Source organism: Electrophorus electricus, chromosome 23 (assembly GCF_013358815.1).
Source record: "Electrophorus electricus isolate fEleEle1 chromosome 23, fEleEle1.pri, whole genome shotgun sequence".
In the NCBI taxonomy this organism is placed as follows: Eukaryota; Metazoa; Chordata; class Actinopteri; order Gymnotiformes; family Gymnotidae; genus Electrophorus; species Electrophorus electricus.
Genome location: NC_049557.1, coordinates 3,750,454 through 3,773,966, shown reverse-complemented (window position 1 = coordinate 3,773,966; position 23,513 = coordinate 3,750,454). Strand labels below are relative to the sequence as shown.

Sequence of the window (23,513 nt, the reverse complement as noted above, 5' to 3'; positions counted from 1 at the left end):
GCACAGGACTCCACACTCGGAGCTTCCTCTGTCCTGCATAATGCATGTTGGGAGAATTTTCAGGTAAATGGCTGGTGAATTTTTCATCGCAGACAAAGCTGACCTGGTCCTGTCTTGTGGGACATAAGAAAGTGTTTGAGTCCAACGAGTGTTTGGGTCAAATAAACAGGATTAGATGCGTTGGCAGCCAGGAGCTCTTGGTGCATAATGGAAAGTGTATTTAAGATCAATATTAAGCGCAAAATCTTTTTTATTGACAGGTTCTCATTAGAAACAGGTTATACAGGTTATATCCTGCTTTTTAGGTTAGATGTTTTATTAATTTCTCCCAGCACAAAGATTTTATATTGACCTTCTCTTTTTGAATGCATCTTTATTTGTTTGAATTTCTTCACCCTGCCTCAACAACGGAATCAATTTTGCATCTCACAGATGTTTTCAAGCCCAAGACTGTCAAAAGTTAAATTTTAGCTGTAATGGGATCAGATAGTGCGACTTCTTACTTTATCCGAGTCTGGACCATGCAGGACTTGTCGGTTCTGAGTTCTGCTTGGTCCATCCTAGACTCGTCTGTCAAGCTTCTTTCTTTTACTGAGCAGGCTGATATCTGCCGTGATGGATATTTAAACAGATTAAATCAGGTATGATCACCATAACTCCTGCAAATGTCAGCATAGCAGCAAATGCTTGCCTTTTGCCACCATACTTCTCGGAGGAATTCTTGGTATTACCCTATCTGTTTTTTTTTGGAGAAAGGCAATAAAGTTAAATTTGTTGCCCTTTTGCGAAATCGAATTGTGCATCCTTGGGTCACAGAACCTCACTATTTTCTATGCTTTTTGTCCATTTTCAAATGGATTTTCGGTGTCATACTTGGGAACCAAGCTCCCATAATGACGGGTGCTATTTTGGGCCACTCTCGGCCTTTCTCTGACTCGCTCCGAAACCGCCGACTCCTCCCTCAGACCTGCCGCTGGGCGGCCCACCAAGGCGCTGCATTCCCGAAGCCCAGTAAAGGCTGTCGCGGTCCATGCTTGACCAGAACCGAGACAAAGCCGTCTTCTGTGCGCGAACTGAGTGGGCCGGCACGTCTTTGTTGAGGCTGCGTCTACCTCAGCCTGACCTTCACATACACAGCGGGAGCCACAGGACCGCGGGAGGAATGCTTGTTATTTAGATGGGGGAGGGGCGGGGAGACGTGGAGGCAGATAAAGGGATGAAGGTTTTACTGTGTGGCTTGCATGTCTTGAACAAAGGTTTGAGATAAATTGGTGACTTTCTCCGAGACAGGCAGGATTTTTGCCCTTCCACAGAATGAATGCACACTCACCATTTACTTCACAGGAAATATTTGGTTATTATAAACAGGGGCAAAGCTGCAGGTGCAGTTAGAGATTGTTAAGACCGGAGATCATATGTTGTCATGCACTGCTGTGCCCTGATGTATTCATACCAGTGCAACACCCACTACCATGCAAGTACCACAATGCAATATCAATGTCACTGCTGTGTTAAGAATGGTCTGCCACCTAAATATAAAGTTTATACTGACATTAACTCTGGTATGATTTTTATATCTCCTGCACCTGTCACAGCTGTAGAAAATTCCTGCTGTTTGCCACTAAATCTCTCAGGGGAGATCACAGTATTACCGTACGTGCTATTTTTTGGAGAAAGGCAGTGAGGTTAAAATTGTTGCCCTTTTACAAAATTGACATGTGTGTCCTTGGCTCACAGTGCCTATCAATTTTCCACAAACTTTGTCTGTTTTCAATGGATTTTCAATGTCAGATATAAAGTTTAAAAAGATTTCCATCATTTAGAGCAAATGTCATAGCTTTTGTATGTGACTTTGTAAAAAAACAGTTATTCTGGTTTTTTTTTGGTTTTTTTTACACCGATGCATCATAAAGACTGAACCACTTTGGGTATATTGTCACTAGTGCCCTAATGTGTTCTGGCATATGTTTTTATGGGTATACACGCAAGGGAAAGTCATAAACCTTCTCAAGGACGTCTGGCTGTGAGAGACAGTCAGTAATACCATTTAGTCACAGTCCCCCTTTGTCGAGTATACAGGCTCTCTTTCCTTTAACATGTCATTACACTTGCTGTTTCACTCTCTACAAAAAGTCACACAGTTTGATCTCCGGCAGTAACTCACCCGCAATTGGTGCAACTGCAACGAATAGCGGTTCCCTGTGAGTAATAACAGCGGAGGAAATTTACCGCCCTGCCACTCAGCTCCGGAGTGTCCTCTTGAAATACAGACGGTGCCCTGGGAGTTAATTATTCGCCCAGGAGCAAGGGATCGCACTCATGAATCACACAGCACTTCGACGAAAAAGGAGCGCGCCTCAGGTTCAGAGGGCATTTTGCTGATCTGGCAGCCCGCCCCCATCTGCGTTCGGCATGGCGACGTGTGATGCCTTTATGGCAGCTGTGGGCACGTCACACGACTGCACAAACGTACGTGACGGTCAAAGTACATGGATCAGTGTTGCCGTAATCGTGCATTTCTTATCTGTTCAGAATTTCTAGAAGATTAGCTTCTAAGAAATCACTTCTAATGTATGATTTTTTCCTGATGTCCATGTCCTGGGGAAGAAATGCAGTTGTAGAGTACGCCATGACCTTCCACAGAAGAGCCGTGTGAAAGTATTATTGATACACTCTAAAAAGACACACTTAGCCTGTGGTTTTTAGTGAGAAACTAATAGAAACGAGACAGCCCAGTATTTAGATATTATACATACATGTGTCAACCAGCAAGCGGTGATCATAATTAACACATCACTGACATTTAAATGCACAAAACTTTACTTTGGCTGTTTTGCCTTAGCAGAAATAAAAAATATATATAAAATGGTAAAATGATAGCACTCGCGCTGTGATCGTGGGTCAAAACAAACCAACCAACCGTCAAGCCATTTCCACTGTCTGCAGTGTGACTACCCTCTCCCTTTCTAAACGAGTTAAATATGAATGAGGTTGCTTCATGTGTTGCCGTCGTTTATGAACAAGGAAAGACGTGGCGATCTCCTCCAGACAGATCTGACATGGTCCACATTGCTGCCTGAGAACACGGCCGAATATGAGCCTGACATTCAGTCTTCACTCCACTCCGATCACAAAGCCAGTGACATTTAGCCAAATAAACGATCGTGTAACCTCCCCAAACGAGATAGAAAGGGTGAAATAAAATAATAACTACCATATACTTGTAGTATTTGAATCCTTGATAATATAATACTCAGACATTTACAAAACAAACTCCTGCTCTTGTAGAGAGCCTGCAATATCTTTCTGCAGGGAGCTTTGCAGAAATCCACCATATGTGTTCATTTCAAAAGTGTTTCTAACAGTGTGACTTTAGAGAAGACCTCAGATATGCTCTGTAAGGCCACTGCACAGGGCTTGTTGCCAATAGAAATACCCTACTTTTGTTGTTTTAAGACAAATTGTACATTCACAAAAGGCTACCAAGGTAACACGGGTGATCCTGAAACCGGGCTTGGCTCTCTACGCAGTGGTGGTTCCAAATATCACAGGTGAGCAGCGGTAGGCATCTTGTAGGAGCCCGAATGGACTTGATGGCGCATGTTGTCGTCGTTGTGAAGCGGAACACGCCCCATGCTCACACCACCATCCAGCTCTGGACCAGATCTTGATTGAGACCCAAAGTGGAAAAGCTGAGAGAACCGACGGACACACAGTGGAGTAAATTAGGCTCATGCGGGTGCGCTGTGCGAAACGTTAATAATTGAGAAGGCATCTGTTCCAATTAATGTGCCTCCTTAATATCAAATCCCTATTTAAATTTCCCTATCTAGGTCGCAGTCTCAATATTGCAGTAGCATGAAGTGAATTGGCTTTTTTTTTTAAAACATTAAGGTTTAACAAATGGGTTACAATGCTTAAGAGCCTCCCCTATGCGTCCCAAGGCAAGGCAAGCCTCTCGGGCATTCAGCAAGATTGGACAAAGCAGGATGTTGCGTAGACGTGACTCTGTGGGGACACCAGAATGTGGCCTGCTCTGTCTAAGTGCTCATGCCTGAACAATGGGAATTACTTTGATTATTTAAAATGTCTCAGTGGTACAGTGGACCTCATTATCGTCTTGTAAGTTTACAGATGTCTTGACAGGTCATTTGAGCCAGGAGCCATCGGAGCTAGTAGAAACTAACTGGAGAATTCACTGCTGGGCTGAGCGTAGTGTGTTATTATTATTCTTACCAAATGTTAAGTAGGCGATCGCAAGACACCCAATAGATTAGCCATCATTTCCGTCTTCTTTCTCTGCTTTCTTAACCCTCACGAAGGCTTGGCCATCTTTCCCTTCCTGAAGCGAAGCCTGGGAGAGTCGTTACTCCAGTCTTCCGCGAGGCAGCAGTCTTTAAACGTGTTCTGTTTGTCGGGCTTGTTTAACGCAGGGATCAAAACATGCTTGTGCGTATTGGAGCAGTTTCCCCCCCCCCAAAAAAAAAACAAAAAACATGACATCTCATGAAAAATAGCTCATGACCAGATCCGCACTATTTACCGGAACAGAGAGCGCTCCAAGTACTCTGCTCGCACATTAAAGTCTAACTGGCTTCTCGCAACACATGTGCATATTTCATTTTGGCAGCATTGATTTTGGCAGCTGTATATGATCAAAGGGAACAATGGGGACCTGGTGAGAGGAGGTAAGAGAGAGACTTTCGGGGGGGGGGGGGGGGGGGGGGGTACTGTGCCAGGCCCCTTTCGGCAGGGAGGGAGAGCATGAAAGGTCCCTGTATGCTTAGACACCATCCAATAGCAGCGGCAGTTGAAAGGGAGCCAGCAGGTACCATTTTAAGGTGAGACTTCTAATGCCGTTCTGTCATCGCCTTCGTTCAGCCGCGCACCCCCCAAACCAGAACCTACTCAGATGGATTCTTAGCGAGGAACTCATATAAATGCATAAACAAACAAACAAATAAATAAAAAAAATGCCTCTTTCCCTTTCATCTTCCCACTGCTCTTGGAAGCAAACAAGGCTCCTCCACACAGTTATCGTACTGCAGTATACGAACACCACACTTCAGTCTACTTCACGATGGGTGACCCGACAATGCTTCGCGGTCAGACGACGTGAAATAGAGGCTGAGGTTAACTAAAGGTAAAGACGGCGGGCATTGACGAGCACATTTTTCAGCCCCTGCGCACCCTTCGTTAGACTCGTTAGCATGTCCCCAAAACATCCATTCCTGCAAACGCTGGAAGCTCACGTGATACATGGATGAAAACGCGAACCACCGGAAAGCACTGTGCCGTTATGCGGTGGGTCTGCGTGGATCTGGATCACCCGGCCCATCAGGCAACTGTGTGACACGGCACACTCAGCCTAACAGGCCAGCGCAGCAGTAGATACAACAGGCCCTCAAGGCTGTGGTGGGCATTCAGGGAGGAGCCTTGAAGGCTACTCAATAGGGCGCAAGGTTCTGCACTGTGCAGCGCTCTCAGATGACCATAAAAAAAAAAAAAAAAGGCCGACGCACAGGCAAGAGCTTAAGAGCAGAGAAATGTTGCCGCGCCAGTCTTGCTACGGACTCCGTGTGGGCCTTTGATATTTGGCATTCATGCGTTTGTTGAGGCCTTCCCTGCCGAGGAGGGAATGAATGTATTTCACTGGAGGCGTTGCAGTATTCCAAATACATAACCTAAAATTACAGATATTAAATAGTAAGAAAAATATCAAAGTGGCATTTTGATATCAATGATAAGTATTGTGGCAGTTTTTAGAATGTGCTACGAACCAGCAGGGGTTTGCATCTGAGCTGGGGTTCATGTTTCACCAACTGCAGAAGGAGAACGGCACAATAGCACGACGCTCACGGATATGCGGGCGCTCGAAGTGCGAGCGCTTATCCATCCTTTCGCAAAAGCCTCCTCTCCCTCCCCTCCCAGAAACGGCTTTGTTGCCCAGCGCTCTCGACGGCATTTGAATCATTCAAGGACTACACTTTCTGCTTCAAAGGGAAACCGGGCGCGTATATGCTTTTTGCGAACGTTGCTCCAAGGCCGGCCGCGCGGGACATTTCCTCTGCGTCATCTGCTGCCATATGTTTTTTTGCGGCATGTTATTCTTAGCCGTCGAACGGAAAGTCTCGTGTCGGTGGGAAGCGGGCACTCGGAATGCAGGGGGCCGACTGCACCTAGAAGTTTGGCAGGGGTTTCATGTTTCCCTGAATGCTTTGCCAACGTGTGCATGCGGTTGGCCGGGTAAAAGAAGGATCATTAGCTGAAGGGTGCGGTCCTGATGACTGTGATGAGTAGCGTAGTAGTGAGTAGCTACGTTACACCCACCATACGGTGTGGTGAGTACATACTTCACCGGTTATGGATTTTCACTGCCGTGTTCACATTAGTGGTCTGGTTGATAGGCTGCAGCTCTATGGTTCGGGCAGTTGTCTGTATTTAGTGCTTGTTAGTCAAATGGCATTCTGCAGCTGATGTCTGACAGCACATGTATATCTCACTGCACCCCAGTGCTCTTACTTTGGTTTAGCACAGTGCATCTCACAAAAGGCTTCTTACTGCCCGGCAGGAAAGAATGCCCCATTTCATGCATGGCGTGCTTCCAATTTACCATTATTAAAGCTTTCTGGCCACCGGTTGCCGCTGTGTGTGAAAGGCCTTTGGAGAGCATGTGACAGAGGCAATGCAGCATGGACGAATATCACTTCTGATATGACGTGTACTGCAAAAACAGAGTGATTAAGCCAATGGAATATGCCTTCGTCCAAATAAAGCAATTATTTTAGTGTAGGGCACCTTTCCTCCCCAAGCCCAGAGTTTGTCATCTCACACGTACATATTTCTGTCGTGCCCCACATGCTTATGTAAATGCCTGACTTTTGTTATGCTAAGACCTCTCACCCCATGGCTTTCCCCAGCAGCAGGGTTGCCTCTCTCACCTGCAAGCGTTGCGGGCTCTTTTCTGCCTCGTGGAAAGGTTCTGTAGACCGGCAGGGCGGAATGTTAACGTGTAATGGAGTCACGCAATCCAGGCAAAAAAACAACACCAACAACCCAGTATTCCATTACAGTTACGGAAAAAGAGAATAATTAGTTTCTTCGTCTTTACTCGAGTCCTGCGCTGTTTGCTGTCTGGAAAGAGATGTGATATTTTGAGATCTTCGTGGTGCACTTCACACCTTCTCTTCCTTTCATCAGTGCACACCGTGCCACTTGAATGCTAATAGCTCGGTGTTTTATGGACGTAGGGCTTGGTAGTCACACGTTTTGTTTTTTGTTGTTGTTGTTGGTTCTTATTACTTCATATATATTCTTTCGTCTTTATTTGAAGATGACTCTACAAAAGGTAAACCCAGAGGTGATCCGATAATATAGTAATACTTTGGATTAGCTTCGGTAATGGAATCCATTTTTCGAGTGACCACCCCCCCCCCCCCCGCCCCACCCTGCCGACCAAGATATGTTGAAAAAGACATACAGAAGGCGCTCTGGGTGGAGGGGATCTTGACACAGCGAAGGAGAAAGAGCTAAACACCAGCGTGACCTAATTAACTGCTTGATTTCGCCGGCATGACCTAAAGCTTCTCCTGCAAACTAAGAAGGCTGATAATTAAATTATGTTCAATTTTGGGTACAGCCTTTCCCTTCGCAAAGTCTAGCCTAAAGCTCTGCAAATTTTGGTAATCAAAAAGCGAAGACCTTAAAGGGCAACAAATCGCGGCCTACGTTAATACCTTGATCGGGTAAGAATAGCTTGCCTCTTCATAAACCTCTACATTTCTCTGCCATTTATCTTGAATTAAATATTAATTTCAGATTGGCATTTCAAATGCAATTATCCACTAATATATCATAAAAGCAGAGAACAAGGGCGAGACCTAGTTATTTTCTGATGCTAAATGACTTCAAAATCAGAGTCATTATTTAATAAAGGTTTTGGAACAACTCTGGATAATACACTTCATCTCTGTGTACTTCCCCAATTCCCCTAAATGAAGTGGCCTTGCATTGCCACTTGCCTTATAATGGAAACCAGTTTAACCAGTAATGTTGTAAAGTCGGTTTCCTGGCCTTTGCCGGAGTCCACGGTGTTTGTATTACCTCAGGCTATTGTTCGAGATTTAAGTTACACCTGATTGTTTAGACCTGGACTTAATATGACACCAGGTTCTTGTGCACTTCTTTGTCCACTGAAAGTTTGACCTTTGCAGTGCAGCACTCATGACTCAAGTCTTGATGTACACTGCTGTTAAATGCTTGGCTCACTTGCAAGTGAGCGGTGCAGGGAGGCCAAGCACGGCATGGACGAAGGGAGTACCAACCCCCCGCCCCACACACACACACATACACACACACACACACACACACACACACACACACACACACTTCCATCATCCCCCGCCTCTAGGCCACCCAGTTACGCTGCAGTACTGAATAAAACAACAGGGACAGATTTGTTTCATTTGTGCTGACTCCCAGTGTTTTAAATGAACCAGCAGACAAGCGGGGCTGTGTTTCCAGACATCTCTGCTTTGCACGCATGCACGCACACACACACATGCACACACACACACACACCAGCCAACACTGGAAGGTCAAACTGCTCTTGCTCTCGGCTCTGTAGAAACCAGGCGCTCGCCATAAATGGGTATCTTTGTGGCAGAAATATTGGGGATGATCCGCGGCGGTTCACCCAGAACCGGAGGGCGGAGGTCCCGCCACAAGGCCCCGTGCGGAGACCCTGCACCCCCCGCTCGTCCCGTCTGCGTCCCTGCTCGGTATCTTTGGTTCGCTATTTCAGGCGCTCTCCACCGTGTGCGAGGATGACTCCGCCCTCTCACCCCCCCGCCCCACTCATCTCCGGCCTGCCTGTCATCTTCCGCATGTCACATGTCACGAGGGGCATGTGATGGAAATGTTTCGCTGAATTGTGTTGGTGTCAGATGTGCTGACACCTGCGGCTAATTTGACTCTGCACAAGTTTGTAATGTAAATATGGGGACTGATGGCTGTCAATCCATTAAAAACCAATCCATAGAAAAATTCCACGTTGACCCCTCGGAATTGGGGAAGATGAGCGACCGACGCCAAACAGTTACGGTGTTGATCTAAGCAGTTTTGCTGGTTTTACACAATGGCCTGGATTAATGGGCAGCCATCTAGCCTTTGCTATAGCAACGGTGCTAACAGTGCGTGGGTTTGCCTGTGGTCCAAGTCCTACTGCCCCGCATGACTGCATAGTAATAAAACGCATTGCGTTTGAGCAGATTTAGAGTGAAGGCGAGGCAGCACTGGTTCGAACAGCCGTCCCTGCGCACACCTCCTTTATAATGTTTTTAAATGAAGGCTTTCACTGATGTACGGGGGGCTGAATTGCCATAAATCTGGCCTGGCAGGCCACTAGCTCGCACCGGCAATTCGCAGACATGCCTCATGCTGGAGACCATTAGCACGTAAGAGCTATTGAACAGACTCGGCCGCGGGACTGCCACACCACCACTGCCTGCGTGCGAATTCGCCTCGCCGGTAGCCCCACCCCTCAGCTTTAGACCACACTGCGTAAAGTGTCCCCGTGAGCCAGAGAGATAACATGACCCCCATATCTCCCCTCCTCGAGCCGCCCCCTCCTGCCAGTGGTCAGTGTGAGTGATTGGCGTGCTGGCTGTCTCTTAATGATGTCAAAGGGCCCCCTCTCTAATGGGAGCCTTGCCTGCGCACGCCCATCTGTCTGAGGCCGTGGCGGGCCCCTCTAAGCCAGGTTTGATTAAATGTCAGAAGCAGAGATGTCTGTGCAAAAAAGTGAAAGAAAAAAAGAAAGGTGAAGGACAGCCGCGTGGAACGGAGATCGTTCCGGAAAGCCCGGGGGCCGCCGCGGCTCGGTGCATTAACAACAAAAGGAAATTAATTTACATTGTAATGACGAAAGCGCGTTCAGAGCCAGGGTGGACGGGAGAAGCAGACGCGGGCTCTCTCCTCGCGGATGGCGTCTCGGGGGATTTTTAAAAAAAATAATAACTCAACGGCGACTCACACACACACACACACACACACACAGGTGCAGCCACGCTGTCAATGGGCAGAGCTGTGCGGATATTCTTCCTGCTTAAGCTCTTTAATATGTGTGCGAGGCCTCCTGCTGAATACCAAATGGACCCACTATGCTCTTCCAGCACTGAGGGAAACACTGAGGTGTTTATATTATGATGTTGCTTAGCTACCAAGCGCCAAGACAGTTCAAGGTCCTGTAGGAGAAGCTAGGTAGCATAATAAAAATAATGCTTCACTTAATTAATTTGCTTGTGCATCATCTATGACTTCTTTATGCTCACTGGCAGGTGATCGTGGTAGCTTATACTGCACAGTCTTGCTACACTATAATTGCTTATCTCTTATATGTATATAATCGCAAAACAAGACCCGCATTGGCATGTACACACACGTACACACACACACACGCACGCGCACACACACACGCACTTTCTCATGCATCATTTTCCTTCGCTTTCACACCCGCCGTTTTCAGTTAAACTCCTTTGGCGCTTTATGTTCAGTCGAAGCCTGTTAGAGATCTTCGCCTCCACCTGGTAGACCCCTAGATGAGAGATGTGCGCTAACTTTGTTCTCAGCTGAACACCTCAGCCCTCACGGAGCTATTTGTCAGAATTTGACACGCCCACCGCACCCTTCCCATCAGCCCTGACGCAGGCTTGGCTCAGGAACACTCCAGCCGTCACGGATGCCGCTTCGTTTGGCCCGAGCGCGGCGGACGAAAAAAGAAAAAAACGCGGCGGCAGTCGTTGTTTGCTGCCAGAAGACGGGAAGGTTGCACCATCGCGAAGCAGAAGTCGAGAGTTATTAATGGCTGACGGTGTGTGGCGGGCCGGGGCCGGCCCGCTAAACGCCGCCCGCCGTTGCTGTTTTATATCGCCGGCTATATTACATCAGTCCATTACCGCGCGCTCCGGCCCAGCCGGCTCGTTCATCCACCCTTGTCTCGCTGGCGTCACTTTGCGTCCTTCTGAGAGGCCACGTCCCTCGTTCTCCCATAAATCCACGGTCCGGCGCTCGAGGGCCGAGCCTGCTGCCAGCGCGCGGCCGTCGCCGCTCTGCGCTCGCCCCGACCGCTGAGGTCGCCGCTCCTACTGGCTGCGCGAATGCCGGCCAGCGCTGTTAGGCGGCGTCTTTCTGACACGCAGCGAGTCTGCGGTGGAGAAGGCCGCTTGAGTTCTGGAGGCTCCATTCTCGCCTTGTCGTATTGCTGGTACGCCTCGGCACATGCCCACGAGTGCATGCGTGTGCCAGCAGACTGAGAGAGAGAGAGAGAGTCTCAGCGATCTGCTTGCAGATGGAACACATGCTTCGGCTTCGTTCGCCTGCCTGCTGAATTATTACTTGGAGATGCTGCTGAGAACTGCAGCCAGTCGGCTCGTGGTTGTAGTGCCTCATATCCCAGTGACATCCTCAGTGCTATTTCCTCCTCTCGTATTACTAGTTAATGAAGGAACATACTGCAGATTTTAGTGGTGGAATTACAGTTAATGGATATAGTACTCTTGTCTGTCACCGGCTCTGTTGGGTATGTTTTGACTAGTGGATTTCTGCACATCGTATCTCAGGCACTGCCCATTTTAACCCAGGTGAAAACACATTTCTTTCACCCTGTGCAGTATTTCATTTATGACGATCCTCATTATACCGCAAGATCTGAGCACTCGCTGTGCCATAACACAGTGCCTGAAACGCCGCCAAGGTTTCTGGTCGTGCAGGTCTGCACTGTTTTGAAATGCGATGTATCCAAAGCACAGCCCTGAGGACTTCTTTCCTGATTATGGTACATTCTGAAATTGAAAGAAAGAAAAAAAAAAACCTATCTAAAAATACCAGAAAGTATTTCACTGCACACCGAGGCATTTATACCACAGCTGCAGCTCTGGTTTGGAGGTGGGTTGTGCGGTCAGGTTCTGGTTTTGGTGTGCTTGCCCTTGGCACGTGGGGCATGGCCAAGCTCGGTGCTACCGCTCTGATTTATGTAGTGCCGTTGACTGTTTTCCACACAATCCAGTTGCCCAACAGCAGCAGCCGCACAAGCTGTTTGGAGCAAGAATACAGCAGCTTGTAAATCAGGATTCACAGTTGCCCTTACACACACACACACACACACACACACACGCGCGTGCACGCACATCCGTTCTCCTCGCAGTGGGGGAAAAACCCCCTATGGGTGAGAGAGCAAGCTTGATTAAGATGGAGAACAGGATGCTGCTTCGCGTTTTGTTCGTCTTCTGCATGGCTTGGGGAAATTAATCAGCGTAGTGATTCGTAGGACGAGAGATGCCCTGGGCACGCCGCCCTGCTGTAGGTTCAGCGCAACATGCTTCTTTTACTCTTCCAACATTTTTGTTCTTTAGCCTCCCCACGCCCCCACCGACCCCCCTAGGTCTGCTGCAGACTGCCATGCCACACCTGCAGTGAAATGCCTGACGACATCTGTACATACGCCTCTTCTATCCAGAGGTCACTTTGCGTTAAAAGCCCGTAAGACCCCTGTGGCCACCATCCCTAGCTCCGCCCACTCTGTGCATTTACTTCCCCACCTGGCTGTACCGGATGATAAGGGCGTCCACGTGCAGGCCTGAGCCTCTTGTTTTTGAGCCCCCGTGGAAGGATGACCCCAGACTGGCCGGCGCCTTCCTGCAGAACACGACATCGATACGAGTTTTAAAGGGAACCAGGGGGAAAGGATGCAGCACAGATATCAAATATGAGAAGCACTTGTTTATTAGGGACTGCAAAAACAGAGACTCTTGATCCTTGGTGAATAGAGCTTTCCAAAGATTTGTATCAGAATTGGCTCGTGGCCTGCTTGTATCACACACGCTTGTGTGTACAATGTGACGGAGGCAGGATTTGAACTCACACTCGCCCAGAACTTCTGCCTCACGCTGCTTAAAAAAGGCAATTGCTTCACTCAGTGTGCCAAACTGTGTCACAGTAATCATAACTGGCTGCTGGAAGTGTGAAAGACAGCCTGTAGTACGTATGCCTAACCCCTACGCAGACATCTGACCTTCGAGACAATTCCACCGCACACACTACGCATCGCATCGTCAAACTCACGCTTTCCTGGGCATGTAATCTAGACTCTACCATCCCCACTTTTTGCCCCTGAGCTTAACAGGCTCAACATTACGTTAGTCGAGCCCCTACAGGTTTCTTAGTTACGTACTGTTATGCACTGTTCCCAGTACCGTGCCGTAATTCACTGTGTGAGGGCCTTCGCCGTCTAAAAATCGAGAAGGTGATCTGTGCTTTTTAAAAAATTTTTTGCCAGATAGTACGAGTGGCATTGCTGGGTGTGAATTCAAATGTGCAATATCTTAAAGTAAAAGGACACCAAGCAATCGGAAAGGATTCTTCCTTTAGATCTTAAATTCACGGTGCATAATTGAATTCTGATCGTTTTAGTTCAGCTTCCAAACGTGGCGACGCAGGCATCTGAGAGACAGAGGCCAGGCGGTTCGACGCTTTATAGCGTTTCACACCACCAAGGGTGAGATGTGTAGCATTAATGCACATTTCAGAAGCCTCCACCTTGAGTTTTGTTTCTATGGCAACTCAATTCCAGCGGCAGATAAAAGACCCATTATGATGTTTTGTGGAGGATTCGAGACCGAATCTTTGTGCTGCTGTGGAGGGAGATTTGTCTTGCTAAAGTTCTGACAACTTCCCCTGGACCACTGAGAGCATTGCCGGCCCCGGGCACACGGCCGACTTCGACGCAGACTTCAAATGGGCTATGAGGTGGAAGCATCACGCATTACTTACCCCTGCTATATTCGCTACGCTTACTATGTTTGTAAAGAGAATACTATGTTTGTAGAAATACAACAGCATACGCGAGCCCACAGAGGAAGGCGGACGCAAAGGTCTCTTTATCTGTCCTTACACAGCGCTCTCCCGGTTTGTGATCTTTCGTCTTCTCTGATGTCGACACGCGCTCCTGTCTCTGGTTTTCGGTTTCAGACGGGTCAAATGTGAGAACGTGCTCTCACGCTTGCTCGGTTCTACTGCGTTCCAGGTGATGGTGCCTAGTCGTGTGGCACCAAATCGTGTTTTTTTGTTGTTGTTGCAGGGGCCATATTCGACGAGTCTGCCAAGAAAGACGACGAGGTGTTCCGCATGGCGGTGGCAGACCTCAACCTCAACAACGAGATCCTGGAGACGGAGAAGATCACCATCTCTGTGGAGTTTGTGGACGGGAACAACCCTTTCCAGGCGGTACAGGAAGGTAGGTGTTCTCAGCTGCTCACTTCACCATGAACGGTTTTAGACTGAAAATCACACTGTGGCACCCACACTCATCAAACTGAAACTATTCATCTGGTGAATGTCGAGTCTTCCTGTGCAGGATAATGGGTCAAAATGTGTTAAATGTGTGAAAACCGGGTATCTATAAGGGTAAAATTGAAACTGTTGGGTCAGCAACTGCTGAAGTTTTGTGTAGCTCTACTGACATTCATAATTACTTAAAGGAAAATGTACCATATAGCAACATGACAACACTACCACTGCTTAGAAACATATAAAACAGCAACACTAGCATATCAAAAAGCAGTCTTGGCTAGAATGCATGTGAATGTAACAGACACCAATTAAAAACACTATTTGCATTTCTGGTATGCTTTTTATTCAGTTTCTTATAACTCCAATAATTACAAATATCTTGATCTTCTTAAATGTTTGAAATGTCTATTTAACATGTACACACACACACACACACACACACACACACACACACACACAAAATTATGTAAATTAAGCAGGAAATTAGAACATGAGACGTAAGATGAAGTAAGCAAACACGAGTACTGCAAGCGAATGATCTGATTAGCCCCCTTTTAACGGCCTTTTCCCATGTACGACAGCCACTTGTGCACTCCATCCTTCCACACTCGGTCAGGCGCTGGGATGGAGCGCCGTACTCCTCTGAGCACTTCACTCGGTCTTCTCGAGCTGGAGGTGGAGGAGACACAACAACTGTTTCTCCTCCGCTAAGATTACACTCTCGCTCGGCGAAGTGCGGGCGTGTGCAGTGGCTGCTTCGGACGAGCCTGCCCCTGTTTCATCACCCCAGATAAAGGTCGAGAAAAGGTTCGGCCCGATTGTCTTTTAAGGCGGCGAGATAAGATGGTGTTCGCCGGCTGCTTGTACGTTTCTCTTAATGGAGAGATCACATAAATCTTTTGGAGGCTGTTTCTGCACAGGACTGCAAAACCGAGCGCGTAGCCAGGCGTCTGCGGCTACTCCCTAATCTTTCTAATCAGCGCAGAGGCGTCTCGAGCCACACTCCAAAGAGAGGCTTCCACTGTAGATGAAACCCACTGACTTTAATTAAAGCAAAAGTCTGACTTTGATTTTCGGAGTTAACCGACAGCTACACATCCAATATTAAAGGAGGATATTGGATTCTTCGGCTCTATAAATACTGCATTGCGTATACCTGCTGTACAGGGAAGCAGGGCCTAAATTAAGTGGGAATTAGAAGAATTAAAGGTGGCATGAGTAAGTAGGGTTTTCCTAATCTCTCTGCATCCTGTTATCACCCCTTATTCCAGTGACATTATACTTGCATGCTTCTCATCAAGTAATTTGCATTTACAGAGCTTAGCTGACACTTTTATTCAAAGCAAATTACAGTTATGACTGAGTACAACTTGAGGGTTAAGGGTCTTGCTCAGGGGCAATTTAGGAGTGGTGGGTCTTGAACCAGCAATCTTCTGGTTACTAGTTAAGCACCTTAAACACCAAGCTACTGTATACGTCTACATGTCATTGCACCAAAGGTTCTGAATGAACGGGGCACCTGGCCGTAGAACGGAAACGGCTGTGTTAGCCAGCCCCACCCGTGACCACTAAGGGTGTCACCACTCATACAGTGCAGGCCTGCAAACCTCTTTCAAGATTCTGTTTTCTTGTTTATTCAGAGATCCCTCCCTGAAAAGGCCTAATTACAGGTGTACATGTGCTTCGGTTCAGCCCGAGTGCCGACGAGCGACTCTCTCCCATGGACGTGTGCTTCCGGACCTTGTTATGCGTTCCTCATTTGTTTAAACATATGTTTAGCTTCATGCAGCGCTACCACTGTTTTTTGTTGTTGCTTTTTTTTTTTCCAGCCAAAAGACCCATCGCACCTCATCAGCGATGTTACATCTGATCAGACTTGGAGTTTTGCCAAAGCAATTAAGCTTTGCAGCTTGTTTGTAAAAAGAGGATTTGCGCTTTTGCTTGAGTTTAGCCGACGCAGCAAACGGCCATGACAGCTGAGCTTCCAGAGTGTGTCCCTACGTGTCAAATATATATGACACAGCTTAACCATTTTAACCCCCAACCATGAGCCCTCCTCCCAAGGAAAGAACCTACTCAAATAGGAATATATTTAGGCAGCGTGGGTGGACATGCTGAGTAGCTGTTTCTTCCAGATCTATAGGCACATATGTAAATGATAAATCTGATATTAGCATGTGTTGCTCCCACTGCTTGGGATCTGATTGGTCAGATTAGGTTGAGCCCATCTGAAGTGGAGCAGAGAGAGGGGGGGGGGGGGCTTCAGGCTGCTTTCCTATCAGTGGCCTGTCTGATCTACAAACAGGTTTGTTTAGTAGATGAGTGATAGTCAGTGAACTGACTAGCCATCAGTAGTTAATTTAGATCGAATCTTAATTCATTCAACTCTTGAATTACTAGCATTTATTTGAAATATAAATACACAATTAATTGTTTGTCGAATAATGTTGATTATTCCACTATTATAGTATATGCTTGAAAACTCAGAATCTTGTGCCAAGATGTGATGTTTATATGTAACTTTTTTAAATGTTTATTCCAATAGCATTTGTTTAAATGTTTATTCCATTACCTTGCTCTGAAACCTTTTTTTATTGTTGACTTATGTAATGCAACGCAAAAGTGGAATGAGGCAGTTAACACAGAACATTTATCAGTCATCATTCATACATTTTTTTTTCTTTGAAGAAATAGATCTCTAAATTGAGGCTGAGGAGAGAATAGGTATTTCTGTCCTCTCTGTTTGACTAATTGCTAACTCTTTGTTTAGTGCCAGTATTTACTCCTCGCGCTGAATCACATCAGTCTCCGGGTTTATTGGGAGCAGCTCACTGAAAGCGTAATCATCGAAGGCCAAAAATGGATGCAGGTCCCCCTGTTACTGCCTTCCCTGCCTAGTCGCCAATTTCACTACTGCCACCAAATTGATTTGTTTTCCACAACACAAGTTTTTAAAAGCAGTGGAAAACTTCAGTGGGCTCTTCTGACGTTCAGTTCCGCTTGATGTTGTGTGGAGACAGAAAACAAAGTATGCTCTCTTTGCTCTCTGAAATTTTGAAGAAAAGAGCGCATAAATGACAGAGGTGACTTGGTCAATATTTGTAGTTGTGCGCTGAGAACGTTCACGGAATAACATTCCCATTTGGGTTCTGGAATATTTGAATCCCCATACCACCATTTCTAGTCCTTGTGTTAAAAAAACAAATCAATGGCTCTTTCTCCAGGAAGTCTCCAGGAGGTTGTAGTGTCTCACCCTGTGTGTGGGACCATTCAGCGATGTTCTGAATGGGTTTAGTGAAGAATGCAGAGATGGTTTAGTCTGTGACCTTCTCCAAGCTACTTTTGTGGTAAATGTTGTAGAACAGAGCAGTGTAACTTAGCAACAGGTTTTAAAAAAATAGAAGATGCAAACTTGTGGAATTAATCACTGCCATACTACAGCTGACATACTATATATAAGTTGAGTTTCATGGCTCAAAGATTGTCTTCCTATATTTGACCAACGGATTTATATAGCACGCCTTATTTTTACACTGAAAGAATTTTTAATGCATTTCTTTGGAGCCACCACACTAAGATGCCCTCTTCCCCAGAGAACACTCCTCTATTACACTCCCAGAGAACACTCCTTTATTACACTCCCAGAGAACACTCCTCTATTACACTCCCCGAGAACACTCCTTTATTACACTCCCAGAGAACACTGCTCTATTACACTCCCAGAGAACACTCCTTTATTACACTCCCAGAGAACACTCCTCTATTACACTCCCAGAGAACACTCCTTTATTACACTCCAAAAGAACATTCATTTATTACACTCCCAGAGAACACTCCTTTATTACACTCCCAGAGAACACTCCTCTATTACACTCCCAGAGAACACTCCTCTATTACACTCCCAGAGAACACTCCTCTATTACACTCCCAGAGAACACTCCTTTATTACACTCCCAGAGAACATTCATTTTTTACACTCTAAAAGAACATTCATTTATTACACTCCCAGAGAACACTCCTCTATTACACTCCTAGAGAACATTCATTTATTACACTCCCAGAGAACACTCCTCTATTACACTGCCAGAGAACACTCCTCTATTACAGTCCCAGAGAACACTCCTTTATTACACTCCCAGAGAACATTCATTTATTACACTCCCAGAGAACACTTCTGTTACACTCCCAGAGAACACTCCTCTGTTATGCTCCCAGAGAACACTCCTTTATTACACTTCTAGAGAACATTCATTTATTACACTCCCAGAGATCACTCCTCTGTTACACTCCCAAAGAACACTCCTCTGTTATACTCCCAGAGAACACTCCTTTATTACACTTCTAGAGAACATTCACTTATTACACTCCCAGAGATCACTCCTCTGTTGCACTCCCAGAGAACACTCCTCTGTTACACTCCCAGAGAACACTCCTTCACTGTAGTAAATATCATGGGACCCTCAGTGGAACCACTTCCAATGCCGTGCATTGGTCTTCATCTCCTAAATGCCCCCCAGCTCAACACCAGCCTTGCAGAACTATAGCCCCAATCCAATTATCCAGCTTCTAATCAATGGGGGGTGGGGATGGTGGCTCCAGCAGTGAGGCTGACATTTGTGATAAAGCAGCGATATGACAGCATTCTCCAGCTGACAGCTGAGGAAAACCCTGCTGTCGAGGCTTGATGGCTCCTCGGAGGAACTTGGCCTTGCAAACAGGTTTGTTTGGCACTTTTTCAATGGGTAAACTGGTGCTTTCAGAGTCTTTCCCATGAATGATGGAGAAAGATTTCTTTTTTGGGGGGTTTTGAAAGTGGGCAAACGCCACCCGGCAGAATGTCTCTATTGGCCATCACAGGAAAGGCAGCGAGCTTCCTGCTCCCTCAGAGAGCTGTCCTCTTGGGCTGGGAGACTGATCTTGGCCAGACTGTCGGAAATGATTATAGCTCTACACCACAGTCCAAACATTCACCAGCAGCCAATACCTTATGGGGGACAAAACGATCTTGCAACACAGTTAGATAAATGGAGATATTTAGGAGAAATAAACTGATCTTTGATGCAAATTTGAATACAATTTATTGTTGATATACAGCTAGAGCATTAAATGTAGTTACTCACAGCATGCGCATTACTGCCAGCAATGTTCAAAAGAGCCGTTTAACCCTGAAAGCTATCCCCCATTCATTAAGGAATGAAACCGCAGACAACCTGCCCATCTGCCTTTGTTGTGGGAGGGGGGATATTTGACAGGCTAACAAGGCAGTTAAAAGAATAATGAAGTGCATTTGAAAGTATATGGTAGGGGTCTGTGAAAAAGGCTTCTCCATACCTTATAGGCTCTATGAAATATATGGTAGTTTTACCCCCTTGTCTAAAATCTCTCTGTCTTTGCAGGTTTTTCAAAAACAATGGCTCCAGTGTAATCTCCCATGTAGTAGTTCTCCAAATCATAGCTACTGCTTTAAGCTGTTAAGCTGTCTGAATGAAGAGGTCCAATCACCCTGGCCCTAAAATTGTTCCCTCTAACTCTTTGAGGGGATCTCTCCTGGCCTCCCTTCACGTTTCTCTGGCTCCCTCTCTCACCCCCCACCCCCCACGCACTCATCCAAACACAGCCAGGGCAAAAATAATAACTTTCGTCTATTTCCCAGATTTCCTTCTTAACCTCAATTGCGTTCTTTTAAAATCACCCCAATGGATCCTGTCACCGTAATGACACTTCTCAGGCCTGATCCTTCTGAGTCAGCGTGAGAGGCAGAATGAGCTCTGCTGACCAGCCTGTCTCCGCTCCACTGGGAGCCTGATTGTGAAAACCTGTGGTAGACCCCCCCCCCCCCCCCCTTAAGTGCAGAAACAGAATACAAATCAGCTTGCATTTTCCCCTACACTGATTTGAATCTCTCTCAGGAACAGAGACACCTTGGACCTTGGCCCTCCTCTTACGTAAGTTAGTCTGTGATTCCTTAGGGTCAGGTGGTCATCTGTCTGCTTTCTTTCTTTCTATGCACCCTCGCTCCTAAATCCACCTGTCACCTCAAGTAATTCATAAGCCTGCCACTGAATGGATGGATGGGTTTCATCAAAGTGAGCCACATAGAGTCACATGTTTTGAGACATTAACTGTCTACTTCTGATGTGCATTTAAATTCAGTCTTGCCAGTTTGGCTAAACAGATGTCCAGTGCCCACTTTCCATTTAAGCAGGAAGCAACATCGACCTGGGTGTTGTCAATGACTTGCCACACATTAACGTTCGGCGCCAGTTATGGTGTTTGTGTTGCGGACTAGGACGTCTTACATTTAAAAAGAGTTACGTGTTCAGAACAGGCGGCCTCGCCACTGGACGGAAGGTCGAAGTTGGTTTGTCCTGGACCATAATGAGGATACCAGCTGGCTTAATGACTTTCACCGCCGTCCACCACCCCGCATTCACAGAGATCAAACATTTCCAGCAGCTGCAGTGCACCCGAGCGAGCTCCGCGAAGAAATTAGGCTCTTTATCGATCTCCATGTTGACAAAGTGAAGATCTTCTAAGTTGTCTGTGGGAGCCATCTCCCCAGCAGTAATCCTACTGTGTCCATCCTGCTGGACACTGCCTAAACATGTCTCTCTCTCTCTCTCTCTGTCTCTCTGTCTCAGAGTCGAAGGTTTACGTCTTCGGATGATCCTGGGGCGATCGGGGTATTCTGTCAATATTTGCGCCATTCTGTGGACTTCCCCCGTGTGGGGGGGGGGGGGGGGGGTACAGCATTCCTCTAATCCCTACCTTTTCCTCACCTCTTGGTGAAGGCCCGTCCACCCTGTCTGCCAATATGATGGCCCAGTCCATCACCCCGACAGTGATTTTGGATCCCCAGCTGTCGGCTTCTGGAACGGGCTGTCAGTCAGCAGGTTGAGTTACGGAGCTGATCCTAAATCAGGCCCTGAAAGAATGATCAGATTGAAAACACCTACACCCTTTTAGTCATTATCCTTATATTTACCACCCTCCAGGCCCTGAAGAAAAGGGACAGGGATGGATTCTCCAGCCCTCTGGGAATAATTCAAAGCAATTGCGGATATAGCGGTAAAAATCGACCGACCTGCCGAGCGCAGTACGTGTACGGGGGAGGCAGAAGTTCAAGCTGAGGCTAGAGAGCTCAGACGCCTTAGCTACACAGCTCGGAGAGAAAGCACGAAATTAGCGCCTTTAAGTCTCGATTTTAAATGAAGAACAGACATGTTATCGCATGCTGTGTAAGCACTGCAATCGGCAGAAGTCCTGTAATGGCAGACATTCTCTAATATACCTTTAATAGTGTCCATTGCTCTGATGAAATCATTTTAGTTACAACATTACTGTAATAGGGGGATATTGGCTTTTTATGTACTCAATATTTTTCTGATGTCCTAACCCAACCTTAACCTGAGCAGAAGTCGATATGCCCTCAGTGTGGATTTTAACTTTAATTTAAGAAATGTAGTCCATCACCCAGTTCCCTGCACGCAACATTTAAGGCTTGAACGTATCTGCGGTAATGCCGAACTTTTATTGTCAAATATTTTCGCCTAATCTGTTTATTGTGAGTTCTGTAGGCTTTACTAATATCGCTGTCCATGTTTTAGTCAGCCAGGAGCCGCCGCGTATGCTCCCACCCTCCACAGCTCGGTTCGGCTCGCGTGAGGTGCGTCTGCCTGAGAGGCAGGGATTAGTCATCTGCAGAACCCTCCGCAGAAGGGTTTAAGTTTAAGTGTCCGAATCTGTTTTGATCTAAGGTTGCCAGCCGTTCAGGTTTACTTTGCTAGCAGCGGACCGGCATCGGGGCCCCACTGTTCCGCTGCACTCTTTGTTCCTGGGAAGAACAGCAGGTGTGGACGGTGGCGTCGAGTCAGGATCCCCACCCTCGAAAGGCCTTTCCGGTTCCGTGATGTCGTCATGACAGCACATGCCACTTTACCCTGCCGCTGGGATCATCGCGCGAGAAGGGGCTGAGAGAAAGAGAGAGAGAGAGAGAGAGAGTGATGCAAAAGGGGTGTGAGATGAGGAAGAAGAGATTAGGTGAGAGGCTGCTGTAGATAAGTGAAGCTTAAATCTGCTAGGATGCCCCTGTTACATGAGCAGGTAATATACTGTCTTCCACTATTTGTAAAGTGTACTGCATAAACAGTTACAAACACAAACCATTACAGTTACATAAACAGTTACAAACACAAACCATTACAGTTACATAAACAGTTACATTACCAAACCCACACAATGCATTTGATATAATCATAGTATATTGAATAACTTGGCTCATCTTTTTTTTTTTTATCATTACAGTAATTAAGTATAAACAGTTGTGAGGAAAACTGTGCTATGATGCTCATTTAAATTGTCAAGTAAAATCGTCTTCTTTGTCAGGTACAAAAACACCCCTAAATATGCCATGATTGCAGTTTCACTGGTATCATGTGAGCTCATACAGCATGTTTATTGGCTTAAATGTTGAGCACTTTACCCTGGGAGATCTCCTTTGGCAGACGGTAGCATTAATAGCTGCCGTTCTGCCTGGGTATGTGGTCTTGGCCCACTAAACTGAGTAGCACGTTATTGGTCACTTCACCCTGTCACTCAGAGCTTCTCTCACAGTGTGACCCCTCTGCTCTGTTCATCACACCAGTTCTCGCTGCCCTCTGACACAGTCCTACTGGCCGCTGAATCCACGTGCGTTCCGTTGACCCCGCGACACTGCCCACTGAATCCAGCACGAAACCAACTTCCTCTTGCTGTCTGCATGAACCTCAAGTGAACCCTGCGATCCGTCTGTGCGCTAGCACCTCTGAGACCAATGCAGGGATGCTGGAATACGTGGGGTGGGGGGAGGGGGTGTGTGTGTACCGATCTCCCAATTCACCTCGACCAATTCTAAATGTCCGTCAACACTGGCCTCGCCCCGTCGACTGGCTCTCCTCTCCCGGGGAGATTTGTCGCATATCAGGCAGGCCTGGCCGCTTTAAATAGAGTCAGCCGGCGTTTCGAGGAGCAGCCGTGACGGCGTGTCCAGGAGCAGCGCGCCGGCAGGCATTTAAGGCCAGTGCGAGAGTGTGGGTGTTCCGGGCTTGGCCGGAGCTCCCAGCCGGGACTCTGGGCAAGGTATGATCCCTTTTGTTCAGCCTTGATGTCTGGTGGTGGTTTTCTATATT

General features: G+C 46.8%; 1 protein-coding gene across 1 annotated transcript in view; it reads left to right on the top strand.

The window, feature by feature from the left end:
* grid2 (glutamate receptor, ionotropic, delta 2) overlaps positions 1–23,513 on the top strand; it is a 238,262-nt gene that overhangs the window by 18,918 nt on the left and 195,831 nt on the right. Inside the window, exon 2 of the mRNA XM_026999786.2 lies at positions 14,135–14,290. Within this exon, the coding sequence (XP_026855587.2) occupies positions 14,135–14,290 (156 nt within the window). The remainder of the gene's footprint in view (positions 1–14,134; positions 14,291–23,513) is intronic.